General features: G+C 37.6%; 1 protein-coding gene across 5 annotated transcripts in view; it reads left to right on the top strand.

Moving 5' to 3' along the window:
- Positions 1 to 3,159: 3,159 nt before the first annotated feature.
- The window catches only part of LOC124143029, a 46,621-nt gene continuing 24,215 nt past the window's right edge, over positions 3,160 to 25,565 (top strand). For 2 of the 5 annotated variants that reach the window (XM_048381820.1, XM_048381819.1), the window contains exon 1: positions 24,790 to 25,317. In XM_048381820.1, the coding sequence (XP_048237777.1) occupies positions 25,257 to 25,317 (61 nt within the window). In that variant the 5' untranslated portion in view covers positions 24,790 to 25,256. Of the gene's footprint in view, positions 3,269 to 24,789; positions 25,318 to 25,565 lie in introns of those variants that run through there. The other 3 variants (XM_048381818.1, XM_048381821.1, XM_048381817.1) reach the window with 3 other exon arrangements.

A 25,565-nucleotide genomic window follows, 5' to 3' on the forward strand; every position in this document is an offset into this window, starting at 1 on the left:
GATCCAAAAAGCATTGTCCTCAACTATGTAGCATGGGACAGGAACGTCATCACCAGGTAGAGACTTCTCTTCAGGGAGATTGAATATGTTGTTCGGACTCTCCAGGCCTTCCTTCAGTTCTGACCCATTGTAGATTCTGGCATCGTTGCTGGAACCATCAGAGCCGACATCAATCCATAGAAACTTATAGTCTGCGTCGACCAGGGCCATGAGGACAATGGAGAAGAGGCCCTTGTAAATTCTGTACACAGAGCCAGTATTCCAAGGACAGGTGACCGCCACATGCTTGCCACCCAGAGCACCACTGCAGTGTGGAAATTGCCATCTCTTCTCAAACTGCTCAGCAATGGCGATCCACTCTTCAGTTGGAGTAGGACACTGGATCACCTCAGCAGCAAACTCGGCTTTGATGGTATCGCAGACTTCATTAATGATGAGGGAGATGGTGTTTGGAGCAACTCTGAAGTTGTAGGACAGGCTTGGATAATTGTCCCCACAGGCCAAGTGTCACAGAGTGATGGACAGCTTGAGACCAGGAGGGAGAGACTTTCTGTACCATGTGTGCTTCTTCTCTATTCTGCCTTCTACCCTTCGCAGCACCTCATCGTAGAGGCCTATGGGAAGTGTTGTGTAGTTGTAGAGGCCTTCTCATCTTCTGTCTTCAGCTCATTTAGTAGAGAGTTGTAATGACCATAGCGTTCTCTTCTTTTGTCAGACAGCCATTTCCTGACCCACATAGACCTTGGTTTCCTCCTTCGCCTCGGTTTGCCCCTGCCCTGGAAAATAAAAAGCAAAAAAAGATAAGTACATTGCCGAATGCTAGAAAGGCAAATAGCAAGAATTGAGGTGTTTTGGGGTTTAACGTCGTGTACAAGATTATTGCACTTATATAGCGACGTGCATGTACGTGTGTGTGTTTGTGTGGTTGCTTGTACTAGTCTGGACTGATGCCGATTTATAGTGCTAGCTCACTGAGATACCATGTCGCAGTTTAACATGAATACCCCACTCAGACACAGTATACTGACTCCGAGCCGACCAGTCCTTGTTTTAGCCCCTTAATGCCGAGCGCCAGACAGGGAAACAACAAGTACCATATTTTAACGTCTTTTGGTATGACGCGGCCGGACGCTCTACCACTAGACCACGGAGTCGGGGCAAATAGCAAGAAATGACAAGTGAAATAAGACAATTTTTACCTGTAAATGGAGCTGCTGGGCCTGTAAGAGTTGCTTATAACGTTCTCTGAGGTGCATCAAAAGAAGAAATGCTGCTGCCTTCTTTTTCCTGGTTGTCACATCATCAAAGTATGCCATTCTGCAGGAACTGAATTGTAATTAATTGTGATTGAAGCTTTGGGAGTTACACACGTCTCTGCTCTGTAGAGTTGCTCAGGACTGACTGAGTAAGATGCTCTGAGGCTGGCCTTTTACATGTCCACGTTACCATGACACATGGGAAACGCTTGAGATACTCAAATTCGGCTGTCTTTGCCGACACCCTGGTCCCATCTCGATGTCATCGTACTATAATACGATGGCTACACGACGGCATTGCGAGGGCTTCACGTAGTCTTGTTGCCTTCCTAAGTCAATCGGGCAGCTTCTTGTTTCCTTCGTATTGTCTTCTTGGGCGAAAAATGCCCGATAGCACGGATGATCACACGAAGTAAAGACGAAGATGACACGATTTGACAAGATGCTCTCACGATGTCCTTACGAAGGGCAAAATGGACACACGAATTCAAAACGAAAATGAATCCTCGAAAGGTCTTTCGGCAATGCCAAAGATTTTGCCACCGCTTACGAAGTTGCTGCCGGAGCCTGAGACACTCCACCGGCGGTAATACGATGGCTTAAGATGCCCTCACGAATGGCCCGATGTTTTTACGATCAGAGCCGAATTTGAACATTTCCTTTATCGTGTGTCCATCTGGTGTCAATTTCGGGACAGTGTGACGCCTGCATGAACAATGTTCGTTTACTGATCTCACGTGGAGTCGTCAGCTGACTTGGTGCATCGTTAGAACAACGTCACGTTACATCGTGTGTTACGTCATCAATCTGATAATGTGGATCCCTAGCAATTGCAACGTCCACACAGCCATGCAATATATGCTTGACGGTGAAGCTTTCATCACAACGGATAAATTATGAGATTCGTCCTCATCTGTTTTAAGCGGTTATATTCGTGGGTAAACCGACTGTGGCCAATACGACATCGTCGCAAAACGACCTTATCTTGTCTTAACTGATAACACAAGTTGGCTGAAAAGGTTGACCCAGTTGTATTCGTTTTGATTGGATATCCGTGACCACTGTGACACCGGAACTTCTTTTTGCATTTATTAAAACATCACGAGATTTCATTCACTTTCACAACTATAATGCAGAACTTAATTTATCTCACGAATGCGAGATTTACACATATATGTACATATCTTCGGATATTAAATGGAAAACGAAATGACACCTTTGAAAATCAAATCCGAACACCTGGTGTCATCACATATTTTCTGTGACCCATTCATATCATTTTCATCGCTGTTTTGTCTATTTTCTCCAGTGGAAACTGCTTCGGCTGATAAGCGAGACTAGTTATTCTCTGGCGTTGACTTTTTCTATAATTGTATACCCACAATTACGGAGTACAGATACTTTACCTTACAAGTACATGTAGCAACATATTTTGTAAGATATGACTGCCATTATAGTTAATATTGTAGCGCTTCTCTGCAGTACAACAAGGCCTCTATATTGATCGAGTTGGGACAATACATTCCACTGGTGGTAGAAATGAAAGACAAGAGATCCACACTGTCTGCGTTCGATGAAACAAGTGTCCTAGGGTTAAACATTGTAACCACAAAATTCCATTTTTGCCGCTTCTTAAACCATACATTCTGGGTACGTATTCAGCACTGGACGCATACCGTTGTCCATCTAAATGTTGCCATATGTCTTATAGCCTTCCACATGTCTGTCACAATATACAATACACAAAATCCCCTCACCGTAATACTCGTGAGTATGACATATGCCGCTCGAATTAAGGGCGTATTTGAACGCCGAATAGATCAGGCTGTGTTACAACAAAGTCGAGTCAGTGGCTCTAAATGAAGTAATGACAGGTTGCCTCCCTTTGCTCAGGTGGCGTGGCGAAAGCTGTCAATAGTATCCTCAATTCCAGGAAGCGCTATGCGTTTCATAGAAAGTTGTGTGGGGTGCTAGCTGTTAAACCGTCCCACGCGACAGGATGTCTCTTCGTGGTAAGATCTCTTTCTCTGTGAGCATATGTATCTGTACGTTAATGACCTGCGTTATAGAAGGAACACATGAACTGTTTAATGTGACAACGAGAATCAGGGTATGTTTCCTGTTCATCCAGGCCATCGCGACCTTTTATGCTTATAGTGAAACTGCGTTTGTAGCCACCAGAAGTGGTAAAAACACCATAGGAAACTCAACTGTGTACTCAATCCTCAAACAGTTAATGTGATCAAAATCACCTGCATTAGCTCTGTTGTTTATTTTAACAAACTGCTCCACCGCCACTGAGTCAACTAAATATGGCAACGTATAAAAAGTAGTAATGCGAAAGTAAGACGCAATGTAATTTCCAGTGGGCTAATGAGTAAGTGCACATTCGTATCAAAACTGTGATGTAGCTTATTCCCCGTAACTACTATCCCTTCTCATGGTGAAGTTTGATTTAATAAGGACCATATCACCCCTGCTTTTGGTCTATCATTTACGCTAACAGTCTAGCCCTATCCGGTGACATGTATAGACGATGTTAATCAGTCTATTGATAACATAAGTTGCCCCAAAGTCACAAAACATGAAACAGTATCAGAAAATGTATATGATATACTGAATACAGCAACATAAAGGAAATTTGTTTTGTGGTTTATTTATTGTTCACTTCATGATGGGATGATATGTTTAATAATATAGTGAATGCTATCGTAAAATGGCAATATTAACCTTTAAAATTTGCATTTTAATTCTGAATCACTGTGAATCACGTCTGATTCAGTCAAAAGGACATCTTAAATGACTATTTGTTGTATATTACAAAGGCATCATGACACTCTTGTACACAGTGATTTGTGTAATAATAATAGTCAATATTCTACTCAAAATAAGAAGAGCCAAAGGAAAATTATTTTTTAATTCATAGTGTTTAAATATGTTATGCCACTTGTAAAAGGTTGGTATGGAGGATATAGAACTCCTAGGATGTTTGTGTTATGTTATTTGAGAGAGATATAGGTTAGACGTGCAGTGAGCATGTTCGTTCATTACAGAGGGTAATTTGTTCAGATACGCAGGAGGCAGATATTTATGAGTATGCACTTTTGACCCTGTAAGGTACAATATGATATTTCCTGTAAGGTACAATATGATATTTCCAAGATATAAACGTAGGAGGGTATATAAAGTAAATTATCATATACCCATCAATGACATGAGGCATTTTGCATGTGTAATAGAGCCAACATTCACTGCAAACACAAAAACGTCGTTTTTTCCGTATATGGTCATTGGACGGAAAAACGACGTTATTTGGACGCTTTCAAACCATCGTTTTTCCGTCAAAATAACATCGGAATTTACTGGGAGTGAACGATATCATCAAGCTCCTCCCTTTCTTGATCGACATTGTCAATCAAGCAACAGCGTCTACCGGTATTCCTACTTCTCAGATTGCATTGGTCAGTTCTCGCGTGTTAGATTACAGGCCCGAGTTTGACGCTATACTCTAAGCGCTTAGCGGAAGTACTGAAATCAATCGTTCTGCGCATGCGGATTGCCTAATGCCTTGTCCAAATTGTCCGTTCTGTGGATGCGCGACTTCGCGTATTGTTTCCACTATGTCACCACTATTTGACAATGATTCATAAACGCAGTCTCATGATAAGTTCGGAATCATATAATGTCGCTTTAATTTATTGCACGTACTTGATCGGCACGCATTTCCCATTAACTAATACAATGATAACGGTAATAATTTTAGTCAAAATAATTAGGAAAGCGCAAGGCTCAGGAACGTCTGAGTATAGGAAAGGGATTTATGCTTTCGAAAGTTATATAATCGTCAAATACGCAAACGAATATCAACTGGCTTTTAAAACTTATTTTTGCAGAAGGTGATCTTGGTGTATATTGCCAGATATTATATGCATATACATTTTTCCGATATTGCTTATTTTAATGCTTATTAATAGTTTTAAGGTTCGTCCGCCTAATTGACGGGATTCCACTTTCTCATTTGTACATGGCACTTAAGCAGTGTCCTGTTACTGTAAGCAGATTAGTTTCAAATTCCAAACTGGTGATGTCCATTCAGACTAATGATGAGTCTCTAAAACTGTATAGTTTTGAAAGAAACAAGAAACTCATTTTAAATTGAAAAGGAGACCCAGTTATATAGGAGATTCCGAGATAAACCTATTCTATGGATATCTAAGCTGCCACCCAAACCGATCCAAACGGGACCCGAAAGCACATTGTATGCTATATTGTCAAATGGAAGTGCACCAGAATTATACATTGTATTCTTAAAAGGAGAGGTGTTGAATTTAATTATCAAATGTTGCCTATACACTAATCTGGACGTACTACACATTGTTCTATTTATGTCATCCTATATATATACCAGATATACATTAACGCATGTTACCGTTATATTGTTCATAGTATCAAAGTTTAATCAACAATATCAAGAGCAGCAATTTAAACTACTGAAATACCCAAACACAAGGTTCTTATCAAGCGCTAGTGCAGACGTGATGCATCGTAAAAACTGTATCGTGATGTCTTCAGAAATACAAGTTCTTGCAACATTGATACTACGAGATAGTAAGCCTAACGCTTACTCACCGGTGGAACGTAGACAATATCGCTAATACAGATATCACGTATTTGAATGTAAATACAAAATACAAACACTCATTTTTTTTGCAGTGACGATATAACACTTATACACGTTTATTGGTGACTTTCATCAGTTTTGCTATTCATTTTAATAACTTTGTTTTCACATATACAGTTAGCAATACCCGACTAGCCTGTCATACATACTTATGGGGCAGTTTCAATCGTGTACTGACTTACTCTGATGTTCCTGAGCGAAGCCTATTGGCTTGGGTGTTATACCCCGTTTTTCTTGTAATCCTATTATTACTTCATTTTTATCTAATGACACCCTGTTCTCCGGATCACGGCTCCGTGACTATCCATAACAATTAAGATGAACATTCAGATCAAGTACATGAATGAGTTTGTTTGGCGTCACAGTCAATCAAAAACCAATGCTGTGCGGTTTGATTACACACATTCTACCAGGTCGAATATCGTGGATCTTTTTTTTCTACCTAAAGAGAATCATAGTTCATATGCTAATCCATCTACGAAAACCATCCCGCTCAAGATGACCTTACTTGTTGTTAAATCCATCACCTATCCCCCCACTCTCACCCCCCCCCCCCCCCCCCCCCCCTCCACACACACACACACACATGCACATGCACGCACGCACGCACGCACGAACACACGCACGCACGCACGCACACATACACACACACACAAAGACCTAATTAACCTGGATAGGAAATAATGCTGACAGCCTCTGGTCAACACCGCCGCGCTACCGCAGAATGTTCGTCCAATTCTGCAGGGGGCATTCTCAGTAGCTTCAAACACGCTGAAATGTTTTCGCCTTGCATCCAAGATGGTGGACAAGTGAAATCGTAGGACATTTGGCTATTTTAGGTCACTATCTCTTTTTGGATTACCCAATAAAGTCAATTTATAGTTACACGGTTGTGAAGAATCTTACAACTTTATAACACTTATTCATCTCCATCTCCAATAGAGCTACTCGCACTCACATAAAGTTGTAGTTATTACGTCACTGTTTTATTTCTTTAAAAATATATTACGTGTTCATCAATAACAATTAAGATGAACATTCAATTTCCGATACAAGTAAATGAATAAGTGTGTTTTGCGCCACAATCAGTCAAAGACCAAAGTTGTCCGGTTTGATGACACACACACTACCAGGTACCACATTATGTTCACCCGATCCCCATTTAAGTCTCCACTATGTGGATATTCCTGCCGAAAAGGCCCCATATACCTGGGAATTCCATTAATACATTCATGCGCGGCATTCTCTACCTTCAGAATATCATAGTTAACATGTTTATCCAACTCGAACCACCATCCCGCTCAAGATGAATGTTTTATGTAATATCCAACAGACCTACATTTACACACACACACACACACACACACACACACACACACACACACACACACACACACACACACACACACACACACACACACACACACACGTGCATGCACATCGCTATAAAAGTGCAATAATCGTGGACGCGACGTTAAACCCCATTTCACCTCACTGTGCAATCTGTAATTGCGGCCACCATGTTCCAATCGTCTCAGTGATCGAACGATTGGGAAGTAATTGTAACTTGTATAAACTGCCGGGCAAAAGTAAGTATACACCCATGTTTGATGGTGGTTAAAAATGAAACAAACAAGAAACTGTTATTCGATGGAGATATATTTGCTTCGGCTATCTTAGGCGATACTACATGCATCATATCAATGAGTGTCTCACAACAGGTGACGTGCACATGACGTCTTAAGGAACACGGGGGTCGCAATTTCACAGTACACAGGAGTGACATTAGAAGGGCAGGCATTTTCTTTTGCCCGGTTGTGTATATATATCCTGAGAATATAATTTTAAACAGTTTGAGAATTGTTGTCGTTATTTTCTTTTACTGTTCTAATATATTTGATACTGTACAGCAGTAATGAATAGTTTCCTAGACAGAAAGCATGATCTATTAAACGGTTTCTGGTAGTTCGTAGCACTCCTCGGACGACATCCACCTCGTGTCTGCAATCCGACTATCCCCTCTCCCTGTAAGAAGTCATGTCAAGAAGTCTTTGTGTGTCAAGGACGTAAGAAAATCAGCTGATGCCCGATGCTGAAGAACCGTGTTCACAGCTGACCGACTTGATATTTTTCTGCACTGACAGAAACTGGATATACTGACACACAGCTATTGTGGATATTTAAATAACCCCTGATCAAATAGATGCCCTTCGTTAATCTCTGTGTGGAGTACCGTATATACCTGTGATAACCATACCGGTGGCGATGCTGAAGCTGATGGTAGTGGTGATGGTGATGATATGCTGATATCCTTGCATTTTACAGTGGTGATAAACATTATCTGTGATTGCAAACTTTAACATTTGAAAACACGCTCCTCGTGCCGAAAGTCCAGGTTCGATTCTCTGCATATCATAGGCACAATGTGGGAATCCCCCGCCGTGATATTGCCGGAATATTGCTAAGGCGGCGTAAAATCCGACTCACTCACAAACTCTCATAAATCACTGTGCCATTGCTCACCAAGGTTCTGCAGATGGCACCGGAGTATGTCAAGATTCAACTCTCGGTTTGTCTTCTTCCATTATATCTCACTAGGTGGCGCTACTGGCCTCGCTAGGTCGTTCATTCATCCACAGGGCTGTGTACATGAATTGCGGCACTTTCTTAAAGTGGTTGTCAAGTAGGGGTTTATGTCATGGGAAGTTGACCTCAACCGATTCCAGCAGTCCTGCTTTTATCTGATCCATTGACCTTAGTTTGTGGCTCTGTGACAACACGTACAAAAGAAAGTTTTTGTACAGGAGATGCAATGGGCTATTCATACGGATTGTGAACCGGCCTCGCGATGTCCAATCCGTTGTTCTCGCATAAATATTAACATATCTTCGAGATCTGTCTGAATGAATGGCGTGACAACATTCAAGAAGTACGTTATATTATAATGATTCCACCTGAGAAGGTTCCTGGATACATTAATCGAGATTACGCTATCCGTATGGATGACCTATTCCTGCATAGATATATCTAGATCTGTGACGCTGAGCCGGTGACCCGTACCCAGATCCGGACATACGAGCGGCACTCACTCACTCACTCACTCACTCACTCACTCACCAATAATAACAATCAATAAAACAATCAATCAACTTCATGAAACAATACATATAAATCAATATAATAAGTTAATCAATCAATAAAACAACTCAATCAAACAATTTAATAAAACAATTTAATAAAACAACTCAATCAATCAACCAATCTATTAACACAAACAATCAATCGTGCTTTCGAAATGCAAGAAAATGGAAATCGAGTGACGAATGCTTGACTCATTGTAAGTCTTTGTACGCCATTGTATCGTTGCTAGTGGTACCAGTTACCAGTTTGGGCAAGACGAAGCATTGACGAAGCAAAGAGTTTAATCAGACGTCTCCTTGAGGGAGATTGGTATCACATCTGTGATCCCTGGCGATAAGAAATATGGCATTGCATACCAGCCCAGCAGTTAGACGTATCAACGTATATTCATAAATTATCCCCAGCGTAACATATATCTTGTACGTGTGTAAACAGGGTGTGTTTGGTAACTTGAGTAGGAAGCACAAGTGCACGAGGGGATGTTATTTCAGATGACAAAAGAAAGAAGACAGAATGATTGTGACGTAAATTTAGTGACTGGTGGCCGTGTTGGTTTTCATCATTCGCCAACACACACACACAACTCGAACTACCATCCCGCTCAAGATGAATGTTTTATGTAATATCCAACAGAGCTACATTTACACACACACACACACACACACACACACACACACACACACACACACACACACACACACACACACACACACACACACACACACACACACACACACATTATTTGTTATATTAAATGTATCCCCGAGAGTCAATAAGAAACTAGAAATAACTGCCTTTGTTCTGTAAATCTCACCAAGTTTCAGCTTTCGCCTCTTCCTTTGTTGAACGAGGTTTCACATTTGTAAAATGATCTCTGTTATCTGTCTGTACCATCAACTTAACTGCCCTCACCCCCTGCAGTTTTCCCGTCCCATATTGCCAAGCAGGTGACCCACAGGGAGGAATACGGCCCTCCCTCAGTCCAGAATCATGAGTTATACTGTGCCTAGCACAATATGTTGTGAATACGTAGCCTTGCTGTGGCCAAACATTTTGTAACAATTTGGCAAATTTAGATATGTAAACATCACATATAATTCAGTTTTATTTCATCTTAATATATCAGTTGAATCCCACTTGATCGTTGAAGATCCAGGGTAGCGTAGGTCTTCAGCAACCCATGCTTGCCGTCATAGGCGACTATGCTTGTCGTAAGAGACGACTAAAGGGATCGGGTGGTCAGGCTCGCTGACTTGGTTGATGCATGTCATTGTATATCAATTGCGTGGATCGATGCTCGTGATATCAATCACTTGATTGTCTGGTCCAGACTCGATTATTTACAGACAACCGTCATATAGCTGGAATATTGCTGCGTGCGGCGTTAAACAAAGAACAAGGAAAACGGGAAAAAAACTGATCCTACTTATTTTGTGGATACCATATCAATAAATCAAACCAATAGATCATTTGAGCTAACTAAATATAAAATATAGTCGATAGTCATAACTCCCGCTGTTGGTCCCACGTGAAATGTTCTTCATGAATACTGTAAATCATGAAATTAACGCAATAATGCGAGTATAGAACCCTGGCCTAAAATGCGTCATGGCATTTATGAGAGTAGCCTTGCAAAAATCATTGTAGACTCACAATTTAATAATGTAGTATTGGCTGATAGACGTTCGACCGAATAATATCATTTGCTTACTTCAACTGTTCATCTAATTTCTATTGATGTATGTTACACAGATAATATGTTCATGGGTTTCTTCACTGAACGTATAGTGTTGAGGACTACTTCAGTTGAGGATAAGTAACATAAATAATGATGATATTATTATGATATTATTGTCATTAGTATTCCTTCAGATTATTAAAAAGAGTTATTATGTTTTCATATTAAACATAGAGAAAGAGGTATGTATATTGTTGAGATTATTTTTTAGCTTCGGCATTGTTAATATAATTATTAAAGATATTATGTTTTGTTTATTGTCTAATGCCGCACTCAGCAACTTAAGGATATTACAACATACATACATTTAGGTTCAGTTGTATTATTAAATTTGTTTTATTTTGCAAATGTTACAGAGACCTGATAAAGTGATATAAAAATGTATAGTCGCTATTCTTAAAAGTAAGCATGTTACGACGTAAATTGTAATAAAAAGGTAAATTGTAATACTTGCAGCAAATTGTAATAATTTTGACGTAAATTGTAATAACAACGTAAATTGTAATAAAATTTGACGTAAATTGTAATACGCAAATTGTAATAAAAATTGACGTAAATTGTAATAATCTCTACTTGCGGTAAAATGTAATAACTTTTTACGTAAATTGTAATAACCTTACTACCGTAGTGTCCAAGACGCCAATTGACTAGACATGATCTTTGTCAGTTGAGCTTGCGTTTCACATGTACAATTCTAGAAATACTGTGTATGATGACAAACGTACAAAACTGTTAAGTTAGGGATAGTTGGTATAGGCTTTATCGTACAATCGTCATTAAAGGGTGGTGTCAACATCGATAAATTTAAATTACTGAAAGATCCATCCTCGGGTTCAAAATGATGGGTTACACGACCGTATATTCGACAAATAACTTAATTGTGACATATTGTTCAATAATCTTATAAGGCTATTCAAGATGTTTTTTGCATGACTTGCTTCAACAGTACGTTGACCAGTTCGACACGACTGAACGAGTGATGACAAAGGGTACAAACACAGGCTGGTCAAGCAGTGTGTCGATTTGCAGTGGAAACTCTATACGCGTTGATAAGGAGTACATGATCCTTTTCTTGAAACAAACGAGGCAATTTAATCATATTTAATACAATTCATTTTATTTTGACGAAGAATTCAAATACAACAAATGAGTTGACAGATCCCGTGCATACACAAATAACATCCGGTATCTTCGTATAACTCTTGTACAGTTTCAAAGAGTATACGAATTATCATAAATTTCTTGTAATCAATTGCTGAAATATATCTGCTTGTATCCAAATAGAAAGGAATTGAAAATTTATAATGAAAATATGTTTGTCACTAAAGTAAATTTTCTCTTTGACCTGAAACGTACTTGAAGATCATTTAACTCGACAATCGTTGGTGGATTGCGCCAAGAAACCGTGATACGAAATATATACGCACAAAAATCCCCTGAAAACATGACATTACATGATACTGTCATCTAGAGTATGTAGAAGTGCAGTCATATATGTGATACCAATGACATTGAGCTCACATTTACTGTCATTACATACACACCTACATGCGCGCGCACACACACACACACATACATACATACATACATACATACATACATACATACATACATACATACATACATACATACATAAACACACACACAAACACACACATACATACATACCTATGTGTGTATGTGTTTGTATGTATGTGTGTGTGTTGGTGTGTATATGTGTGTTTGTGTGTATGTGTGTGTGTGTATACTGATGAGGGCATAGTATCGGAGATAAATATAATTTGGTTTCTAAGTTAGTCACTATTCTTTTCATTGGAATGTTAAGAAGGTATGCTATAATTTCAATATTTTATTACAATGCTCGATGTTAGCTGGAATTATTTTAATCCTCTTAAACCCCCAAAGAAGATTATCCTCTAAGGTAATTTTTGGCCGTATATATGTCACAAATTAGTGATAACTTATGAAAAACGTAATTATCTGTGTCGAAAATTATGTACCGCATTATTCGTGAGGTACCAAATTTGGTATCAAGGCTGCTTGGCGCAATCCACCAACGATTGCCGAGTTTAATGATCTTAGAATACTCTTCGTATAAGGTCAAAGAGAATATTTACGTTAGTGACTAAACCCTTTTCATTATAGATTTTCCATCCTTTCAATTTTGATCAAAACAGATATATTTCAGCAATACTTGATTGCAACAAATTTATTATACATTCTGATGCTCTTTGAAACTCAACAAGACATGCCCGAAGATACCGGATATTATTTGTATATGCTTTGAATTATGATTTCGTGCTGTTATCATTATGGATTTTGTTGTTGGGGCAAGGAGTTATTATCCAAGCAAAAGTTGTCAGTAAGTTGTTGTTAGTTCATCTTGACATATGAAAGGAATCTAGACAGTTACATTTATTCATTTATTTCATTAAATATACTTCTTCCTATGAAAGGAAATATTTTATGTTATATTAATTATCCATATGTTAATCATACATTGCTACAAATATTGCATAAGTTAACATTTAATTTGCATTTAATTATTATTATTTCTTTATCTGTGAGAAGTTCACAGAGATCTAATATCTAATAGTATATGCAATGTAGGTAAAGAATATCCACGCCCCTCTTTGATATTAATAAAAACATTGTATAAATTGTAAGTATTCTCCTTTCCCATGCATGGGAAATCTATGCTGCATTTGCTGACGACTGGTTTTTTTCCTATGACATTGCACAGGAGATCTGTCACTTATTTGTTGTATTTGAATTCTTCGTCAAAATATAATGTATAAATACGATTGAATTGTCTCGTTTGTTTCAAGGAAACGGTCATGTGCTCCTTATCAAATTAAGTAAACCTCCAATGCAAATCGACATAATTTCAGGGTCCGGTTGCACAGAGCTCTCTTCGGTCACTCGTAACTCAATGTTATTGCAATGGACTCCTAGCTAAGCTACTATTGGATGATAAATCAATTAACCTATTTATCGAATAGACGTACCTAATGTAATCCATCATTTTTAACCCGAGGATGGATCTTTCAGTCATAAATTTCGACGTGTACAGTTGTTAGAGTATCATTCTAACAATACAGACATGACATAAGCTGCACGTAAAATAATTGATAAAGGTAGTCCTTGTGGGTTCACATACCTACATGTACATCGCCCAGGACATTGTCATTATTTGCTTTACATCCTCCGAGCAACGTTAAAACAATTGAAACTTGAATAATAATAAATTGATATTATGTATATGAACATGTATAAATCAGCTGGCACACAGACTACTGCAGAATGACATGTCATCCATTTGCTAGTTTAGTTAAGTTTAAACATATTTTATTCACAGAACAAAATGAGAATTGTATTGGGGACAAGTTCTTGCAACTTAGTAAACCCCTTTCCGCATAAAATATGTACAAATATACAGTTGCAAAATAAATACATTTGCTTCAGTCAGTAAAAGTCAGACTTTCCACATTTACACATCAATATATTTGTGTAAGTTTGTTACGTTATAATTATTCCATTGTGTGTATTACTACCTACTTTACCAATTGAAATATGATTCCATTAGGTTAAATATGAACAATTATGATGAAAATCGTCAATAGGATATATTACAATTAAGTACAAAACACACAGAGTATTTCTCAAATAAATAATGCGTTTATATATACATATAATTATACAACAACGTACGATAACGACCTCAATCCTCCCCCACACCCATACTTTAATGACGATCGTACGATAAACCCTGTACCAACCCTGACAAGGATAGGTTCTAGTCATTTAACGCCTTTGACACTAAACTTATAAGGTTATTACAATTTACGTAAAAAGTTACTACGTTTTACCGCAAGTTGAGATTATTACAATTAACGTAAATTTGTATTAAAATTTGCGTATTACAATTTACGTCAAATTTTATTACAATTTACGTTGTTATTACAATTTACGTCAAAGTTATTGCAATTTGCTGCAAGTATTACAATTTACCTTTTTATTACAATTTACGTCGTAACAAAGCATATGTTAGATTTATCAATCAGAAATATTGCACACCAAAGGATAATTATATATCATGACACTATTCTATGTCGAAATCAACTATATTTGTGTATGCTATTGCTACATGATTGGTTATGACACGGATACGTCATGATAAAGCAATGAGAAATTGACATTTAATGATATAAGACAGCTACGCGATAAATCGAAAAGAACAAAGAAGAAGGAAGCGATTTTAATTTCACGATAAAACATTGTTCGATCATGACGTCATTTATGGAGATTCGAACATGCACTTGACAACTTGAGGACGTCGTTAATTTGACGTTGTTTGTGAGAAGGTTAGTGTCTAGTGAGTTGTTCCCAATAGATGTAGCTGGAGAAGGTAGATAAATGCAATGCCCGAACAATCGCATCCGAAAGTGAGAGCGAAATGACAATCGGTATTGGGAGAAAAGTACAGATAATCGACGAGAAAATTGTGAGAATTTGCGGGAAGGACCCAATTCAAACCCTCCTGTTCATAAAATGGATTTATCGGGCATTGCCGCGGTCGGATTCTATTCAGGGAGTACAGGTAAATATTTTTAAAGGGTGTACTTTTTCCTAATTTAACAGTCACCCTTAAATAGGCTGTACGCAATGTTGATATCTCATATAAGAAATAAACGATTCGTGGTCGTTGTTTATCGTACAAAAAACAACACCCACTCACTGTTTGTGACCATATACACTGACATTATATCTCATGTTTATCAGTTGACAAAAACGACATAGGCCGTTCCATCATCATAAGAAACCCTTGCCAAAAGTAGCGCCAACTGCACGATTCCGACAACACCGGGAGCATGTGTCATTATTCACCATAAAAAATGATGACACTGGGTGCTCGCAAAAAGGCGAGCTCATCCCGATCAACTAGTGGCACCCGCCACAAACACATGCAAAGACAAGCCAAATGTTCACCTGAAAAGGCACGGAAACACACGGTACAAGTCAAAATAGAGAATTGCATCAGACATCATTTTGGTCATTGATACGTCAAACCGGAAATGCCGTCTACACGTCAAACACAAAGCCCAAGCCAGGACCCGAATCCTTTAAACCCGCCCTAACAACCCCCTGAGCACGAAGCTTGCCGAAATTCAAAGTTCTGTTAATTACATACATTATCCCCTAACCTAAAGTCATCTATACTAGTTCTGAAGTAAATCGTGTTTACCCGCATGAATCGCCTTATGTCATTTATTGCCGATAAACAGAATATGCACACTTTCTGACAGTAATGTGTGATAAGTCACGCACCAAACCTATACTCTCGATATACATGTTGCTCTTACTTAAAACACTATAGGGGCTAACAAGATATTAAAGTGCCATGCTTTCTTGATGTGCTATCATTCTAATTTGAAATAATGACATAAATAGTTACCACTCATCCTTCATTGTTTTTCAAGGTCGGGTTAATCACAAACATATTTGTATATATACAACAGCTATACTTACTTATCTTTATACTTAAAAGCATTAGGTTTGTCTGTCATAAAGACCCCGAAACAAATATGTCCAATACAGCCCAAAATTTGGCAAAGTGAAGAAAGTCTCTTGGCTCCTTTTAATTATATTTTATAACTATTGTTTAACAGCTGTGTTTTTTCTGTCAAATATGTTCATTTCAGAGATTAGATGTTATTCTAGCATCAGGTCTGTGGTACGTTCAGTGCATCAGCGTTGGCTTAAAAACGATATTTACATATATAAATACATACAGAAGAAATGCTTAGCATTTATCTTTCAAGGAAGAATGTGGGACTTGCTTAATACATATGTATGTGGACATATATGTATGGACATTTGGATGAAATAGATATACCTCCTTATAGATAGTGATCGTAGATGATTGTAGAACGTGCATGAAGAAAACGGAATAATTATGTGAGTAATCGGGTAAATACCGCGTTTAGCAATATTCAGCCATATTACGATATTGGTTTCCAACATACAAGACGGACCATGAAATTATGACTTGAATTTGGACCTGGCTTTCTGGTGTGATGTAACACCCCATAATCTCCTGTAGAAAAAGAGCTAAAAGCACGAATAAAGATCACGAGATGATACTGATGTATACATCTGGACATATATTTGCGTAGCATTACTACGTTAATTCATCAGTATATATGTATTTTGCGCAAAAGGATATTGTAGGATCGACGCTGACATGCGCATATAACCTATTCACCAGTGCTGTAATATTTAATTCATTTGTCTTTTGATACATATCGATAGGAACATGGAGAGTCTGTCTGAAGAAATATAGACATGCTTGGGATCTTTTGGATAGTTGTACTTCACGGTTAGACTAACGCTAAGTCTCTGAAAATATATTATTTTGGTTAAAACGAGAAACTATATTTAAATTTAAAAGGAGCCCCAGTGAGATGGAAATTTCAGCCTGAACCTGTTGAACATCTAGGCTTGCATTGCAGTGAGCCTAGGCGGAAGGGAAAATAATATGGTTCAGGGACTGTGAGACAAACTACTTCACGGTCTGTATCGCCGTCGTGATCTTTAGAGCTACGAAATAAGAGCCATCTGAGAGAGCGACTCGACACCTGTTTGCACCCATCAGATACCAGTCACTACTGTCACTACTTCTCAAACGAACAGAAATACGATAAATGTCGGAAGTGTATATATTTAATCCTTCTTATTTACTATTTAGATACATGATTTAACTTTAAAGTAATTAGATGTATCTCATGTTCAAAAATGTATTATAGGTATCTGTGATGCTGGTACCGTTTTGTCGCCATTGTGTAGCTTTTGTGGAGTTATTATGAATATCAATACATGTCTTGAAATATGGACTTGTAAAAGAGTTCATCATTGAACAATATGCAATCTAACCCATTTAATTGGCTTGTATGGATATATTATCCATTTACTTATACACACTTATTATGGACATTCATTGTACCTTATTATTAAAAAGAATAACCGTGAAGATACGGGTTAGAATAGGCCTTCAACAACCCATGCTTGTACGAAGGCGACTAACATAATCGGGTTGTCAGACTCGCTGACTTGGTTGATGCATGTCATCGTATCCAAAATGCGTAGATCGGTGCTCTTGATGTCAATAACTGGATTGTCTGGCCCAGACTGGATTATTTACAAACCGCCGTCATATAGCTGGTATATTGTTGAGTGCGGCGTTTAACATCAATCAAACAAAAACTATTATTAAACACCTTCCAACAATACGAAATTAAACTTTTATTTTCTATATATTTAGTTTTATTTATAAAATAATTTGATTCATAATTTAATCATTGCGTTGCTTTCTTATCGGTTATTCAATGCACATGTTCAAACCCCTAAACTTTTAATATTTGATTTTTCACAAATGGTTACGTTAGTGAGTTGCCTCGATCTTTCGTTACCTACTCACACGAACAGATTAAAATAACTTGTTTGTACTATCATATTTCAATTTATTTAATTCATAATACGAAATTAATAATTCATTTATCACAGTATAGATCATATTCGTTTATATCACTGTCTGATGTTAAGGTTTTATTGCAGAAATTATAATGAAATTCAAAATGTAGAAAGATACACAATTTGCCATTATTTGAAATGCAATGTTTCTTAACTTTTAAACTATACAAAGTATAATATAATAATTAGAATGCCTGTAACGGACAGTTTTTAAGAAAGAAATATTAGTCGATTAGTCCCATTTTTCAGATATGCCCTTCAGTAGTAGTATTGTATATCTCCAGATAGATGTTTACATTTTAGTTCTCATTATTTGTGGATAATTCAAAAAGCAACATAGAAAATACATATATTCTACCATGACGAAAGAATACAGAGTATACAATAACTCACAATTGTTCAAAAATCACAATTACATATCTGATATAAAAAGAGGTGATGATGCTTCAATATCTGCATTGTGCCCTTGTTCGTGAGTCCTTGTTCTATTCAGCAAACAGCCCAAACCTGAAACTCCACAATATATCCGATTACACTGACCCACACTGGCCCCAGCAGGATTCTCTCAAACGTCAGTTCTCCATGCGATACTGACACCCTTGTACGTCTCCCAGACCATAGAGAATACATTTAAAAGGAATCCAGCTCAAGTATAGAACGATTTGGCAAGCCCAGATCGCCTCAATTCTATCCATGGAAGTAAACATTAATAAAACAATATTATTCTTGGCTCCTTTAGATTATATTTTGTAGATACATATTTTTAACTACGAAAATTTTACTGACACTGGTACTGTCCCCGTTGAAGCTATTTATAGCTCGAATAAGAATTTCGAATTATCGTCCATTGTTCGATGTCAATACATCGATGACAAGTGAGGATATCATATAATAATCGTTGATGCCGTGCTACACTATAATAAAACTTATAATCAGGTTGACTAGTATGTACATTACTACAGTGATCATGTACCTGATCATGCCCTTCGTAATATCAGAGACCATATAACAGATCTATTATATGGTCTCTGGTAATATCAAATACTAATATGTTATTGTGTGATGAATTTAACTGGATCATTGGTGACATGTGATATTAATATTCCATCAATTTCTTTCCTGGTTGGTTTATCCATGTCTACAAAATCAAAATAATAAAATTAAAAAGGAGGACAGAACAATTCTAAATTTCAGGCTAGAGCTGTGGAAATCTAGACTTTCCCAATCATTGTAGCCTTGCGTTGGTCTCCTGTTTCACTTTATTCTCACGCCACAGCTCATACCACACAATAACAAGACCAGTTTGCCCCCCGCCGGAGCTCCTGGATTTTGGTTATATCATCTAATATGGCCAACTTTGCTCTTAAGTAAACAGGAACATAATCAATGAGGGGTCCTTTATCATCCCTATTTGACTGCTTATAAAAATCTTTTATCTCTCCTCACAGCTGGTTAATATATATTTTTGCTGCTGAATATTCGAAACAGAGTGATTAGGTTGGTACTACACATGTATACGGTTCTATTTTAAATGACTGCAGCGCTCCATTATGAAAACAAATTGTTTTAACGCCGCTCTCAGCAGTATTTCAGTGATATATGACGTCGGTCTGTTGTATATGAAATAAATGCAAATTGAATCTTGAATCTTGAAAGTTGTTACTTTTCCTCAAATCAGTATGACATGCAGTATACAGTATATCAACTGCATTATACTGTATACAACATGCAGTATACAGTGTGTCGAGAGCTCCCTGCTGGGCTGGAGCACACATTTCCTACCCCTCTCCCTTCGGCAAACACCTCATGGAGGGGGGGGGGGGGGGGGGGGGGGGGGGGGTGTGTAACGAGGTCGCAGGTCAGGCGTGCACTCGTCAGTTGTCTTATACGGTAAGAGTAAGATCTTCCGGACGATCACTGCACTGGAAGAATATGGATTGTTGATGTTTACAGCGTGTTTGGAACTGGGAGTTGAACACTAAGCACTTTTAGAGAAGAGCTCACAATAAAACGTTATGGACTCGCGAACGGACTTGTTTTTTTCAATTCCAGACGTACATATATAAGGTTGAACTTCTACGACAGATATAACTTGTTTACCGCTCCCTAACTGTAACATTAACTGAACTTTACGCCTTTTATACACATTTGTGGGGGGTTGCCTAAAAGTCGGGCCAAGAAAAGTCGGGCCGGGCCGGGCCAGCGGGTAATACTAAAAATGGATTGTATAATAATAAAACGAAACGTGCATATCTAGGCAGATCTCAAATGTCCAGAAACGGATAGTTTTGCTCATTTAATTGAGTTTGAATCAAAATGTATCTTCAGCAATGTAATAAACTGATAATTATAGCTACATACCGAAAAGTCAGTGTCTTGACTGTGTCTTTACTTTGATGAGAAGGTTTCTCACCGACCTTAGCGTACAGGGGTGTGATGTCCTGGGCAGGAATTCGAAATGACAGTGTTTTGACTACTCTTCTTTCATTAATTAACGTGTTTGGCATACCTAATTTACCTTTACAATTCATGTTAAACCAACACAAGATGTTTTCTGCAAGTGGATATTCGCGAATGTCATAGGACTGACACGACACGTGTTAATAACTGTCAAAGCGCTTCTAAAATTACAACACATACTTTACATCTATAGACTAATTATAATATCATATCTACCTATATAACACTTTAGTGTCTCATATTGCAGTAGCAAACACGGTGCTCAAAAGTGAAGCCCTTTTCCCTTTACATTCTCTCTATCAGAAGTGTTTGGCTTGTGTTGGGTCCGACTTGGCCCGGGCGGTCAAAATCAACTTTAAACACACAGATGTATCTTCAAATGTGTTTACATCTATAGATTAGTGTTATATCTACCTATATACCACTTTATAATGTCACGGTACATCGTATTTAAAGAAAACAAGGGGCTCAAAGTGAAGCCCTTTTCCCTTTACATTCTCAACATAGTCTCTATCAGAAGTGTTTGGCTAGTGTTCGGTCCGACTTGGCCCGGGAGGTCAAAATCAACTTAAACACACATACGTATCTTCAAATGTGTTTAAACACACAGATGTATCTTCAAATGTGTTTACATCTATAGATTAGTGTCATATCTACCTATATACCACTTTATAATGTTACGGTACATCGTATTTAAAGAAAACAAGGGGCTCAAAGTGAAGCATTTTTACTGTATTTTCTTAAGAAAATCTATGTCAGAAGTGTTGGGTCCGACTTGGCCCGGGCGGTCAAAATCAACTTAAACCTCACAGATGTATCATTAATGGATTCACATCTATAGATTAGTATTATATCCACCTATATACCACTTTATAGTGTCTCAGATCGCTGTAATCAAAGAAAACAAGGTGCTCAAAGTGAAGCCCTTTTCCCTCTACATTCTCAACATAGTCTCTATCAGAAGTGTTTGTCTTGTGTTGGGTCCGACTTGGCCCGGGCGGTCAAAATCAACTTTAAACACACCAGATGTATCTTCAAATGTGTTTACATCTTTGTATTAGTGTTATATCTACCTATATACCACTTTATAATGTCACGGTACATCGTATTTAAAGAAAACAAGGGGCTCAAAGTGAAGCATTTTTACTGTATTTTCTTAAGAAAATCTTTGTCAGAAGTCTTGGGTCCGACTTGGCCCGGGCTGTCAAAATCAACTTTAAACACACATATCTATCTTCAAATGTGTTTACATCCATAAATTAGTGTTATATCTACCTATGTAGCACTTTATAATGTCACAGTTCATCGCATTTAAAGAAAACCATGAGTTCAAAGTGAAGCCCTTTTTCCTCTACATTCTCAACATGACTAGTATTATATCTACCTATATAACACTTAATAATGTTGCACGATAACTCAAAGAAAACTGGTCTGTTAAAGTCGAGCACTTTCCCTGTATCTTCTCAAAAAGAATTCACCAAATGTGTTGGAGTGAAGTATACTCTTTAAAGTGAAGCCTTTTTTTCATGGTATGTGTCTGGTCGGAAAATCCTTTGCTTTTACCTAATCCGTCGTGGGTTTTTTCAATGATCATACTCACAGGGTAACACTTGGAGAAGGTAAGGTGAGACACTTTGCATTTCAGGATAAACCTCCCCCTCAACCCTGCTTAATGCTTCTATTATCTATGAGTGTGTTTAGGAAAACAGGATTATCTGAGACATAATCTGCCATACGGCGAGAATACGTGCTGCATCTCCGAGCAGCTCGTTCTGTGAAAACACACTTCGCCTGAACCTGACTTGGACCACTCAGTATTATCGTCGTGATGGTTAAAAGACGCCATAAATTAAAGTTCTCTATATATCTAGCAACCTTTTTTATATAAGCAACCACTAAAGCTGCCTCTTGGGTTGCACACACCACTTTCGCACCTTTCGGAAACACATTAAATGGCCTGGCCGGGCCCGTGTGCGAAATACGCATCAGTCGGAAAGCGCACGTTAAATGTCCAAAGTAAGTAAGTAAGTAAGTAAGTAAGTAAGTAACTTTGTTTTACAGTCGTGATGTTTAAGATTATTAACCACCCGGGACAAGTCGATCCGACAGGGTGAATGATACGCAGGATGCAAAAGGAGGTAAGCGCAAGTACGGTACAGAAACTGAAGTAAGTTGGGCTCTCTTAGTTTTCTGTATGCTTACACATCATCACGTCATACTGGATTTAATTTAGTTTCTTATTCTAATACTGCTAATCTTTGTCAGTGGCCAGTGAAAGTATCACAAGGGAAAATTCCAATATATACAAAATATACAATTTGTATATATGGTATATCCAAAAATATAAAATTTTGTATATATGGATAGATTTTACCACTGCTTTACTCAGTTCCTTTTTACTGGATTCTCACAATATGTGGTTGATATTGAAAATATTACTAATAATACCGGACAGTATTATTGCATGTGACAAATATACTTTAAAACTATGTTCATTATGACAACTATATTTGGAGTGTTATGAAATAATTGGCATTATTCATGTTGACAGCATTTTACATAATAAAGTAATAGAAGATTTGTAACTGTTAGATATATAATACGTCCGCCTACTGTTTACAAATAAGATGATCTATACATACAAGTAGTTCAGAGTAGTTTTAAACAGTGACGGTAAAATAAATTTATCGTGAATAGCGGCAAATATGAATAGATACAATTTAATATGTATGTTTCTGTTATGTCATGGTATGTTTATTCTGAATCTAAAATATTGCTTGATATTGTTTGCCAAACAGTTTTATGCACTGTCCATCGTGATACTTCTACTTAAGTATATAAAAAAGGATGTTTGTTTAGACATGCGTTCATTGTAAACAACGCCGTGTTTTCGTTCGCTGGTTAGCTTTTACAGGTCAAAAGCAAAGTTAATCGCATTACTTTCGTGACGCATTTTAGGCCTGTCATACAGTTCCTGAAACAAATATATCCAATACAGCCGATGCAAGTCAATCATATTTGGCAAGACTAGATTACTGCAGTTATATATTTTATCAATATAATCAAACAATTGTTTTTATTTTTGTAAAATATGTTCATTTCAGAAACTAGATGTTAGTCTAGCCAGCGGTCTAAACTCGCATTAATTTGGTTACACGTTTCATGATTTACAGTATTCGTGAAGAATATGTAACAATTAGCCACAATTAGAGCCTTTGGTAGGAGTAGAGGGAATGATAAGCATAGACTTGCTTAAAAACAAAAAACTCTAAATAGTATTTTTTTTTGTGATCCAAACTTAGATGTTTTCCTGAATACAAAAATATTCTTGTCTGTACACAAATTTATAGAAACGACTAACAGATTCAGTAGCTAGCATATTATTGTTTCCAAACTGTTAATCATTAATATTGTTAAATCTATATACAACACTAACATGTATAATATGAGCATATGTATGAGATGCACACGGTCTTCACTTTCCAGCACATTGTACATATCCTTCATATGAGCACTGTATATAAATTTATATTGCGCACTATGTTTCCACAATGTGATGCTTCAACTGTAAATTGTTAATTTTCATTATGCAATATTATGTATAACTGTATATATGGAGACGGTGGTAATAAGTGCTGCACTTGTGCACAATCCCTTTGTCTTTTTGGACAATACAATATGTTTAATAATAATAATAATAATAAGCAACCAATGTATTATGATCAGGGTCCATTGGTATCCCTTCAGCAAGTGCGAATCTGGTCCTAACACATCTGTTTTGTCATGTATCACGCGCTATACAGTCGAACCTCGCTTATCCGGACAATTGCTTTTTCTAAAATGTTGTCCGGATAAACGAGTTTCTGGATATCTGAATACCTTGTTATCTGACCAGAAGTCCTTCCCCTACCTCAATTCTACCGAGGCATATGTGAAATGAATGGCAAAAATATGATTTATGAAGGATCGACCAATTACTAATAAAATACATTGTGCTGTACAGTCCTACGCAGCATGCTGTGACAGCGCACTGCATTATTGAAACGGCTGAAGAAATGCATATGTAGCCTAGTTTAGACTATGCACTTGTTTTGTGTACAGATACGACGGCGAGGTTGGGGCAACCTGACACACATGAGCATTAATAGCCATGTTTACCTGTACTAGTTGAGAGCCAAGGTTGAAGTCATTCATGTGTGAAAAATGTTGTCGAGGCATCTGTACATCTTCTTTGTCGAATTGCATTATTAAAGTACATCAAGATGAGACATCATATACATTCATATATATTTGTTGAGCACGAAACCTTGAAGTGTAGCCAGGACATTTCCAAGAAACTAAGGGCGGCCATGTAGCTTCAACATCTTATAAATTATATCACTGAACATAGGTCAAGGTGTATTCAGTAAACAAAGATCTGAAGGGCTGCATTTCCTTCATCGAACACACTATGCGTTCATCACAGTTTGTGACGGATTGCGGATACGAACGAACTAGCACTTGTTTGGCAGGTAGGTTTTGTTAAGATTTGTTATCTTGTTCTCTCTCTACCCTCTACTTCCTTAATCACAATTTAAATCCTAAATAGACTTTCGGGCCTAACACTGTGGCAATTTTAGACCCCCTGTTTCTGTATTTACTTGAGCTCATTTCCCCTAAGGTTTACACATCTCATAAGACTAAGTCATCAATGATGTCAAAGCTGTCTGACATGTTTCTTATGAAGAGTTCATGAAGCTAAACAATGTCCAAGTGACTA

The sequence above is a fragment of the Haliotis rufescens genome, unplaced genomic scaffold, assembly GCF_023055435.1.
Source record: "Haliotis rufescens isolate VD_foot unplaced genomic scaffold, xgHalRufe1.0.p SCAF_4, whole genome shotgun sequence".
Lineage (NCBI taxonomy): Eukaryota > Metazoa > Mollusca > Gastropoda > Lepetellida > Haliotidae > Haliotis > Haliotis rufescens.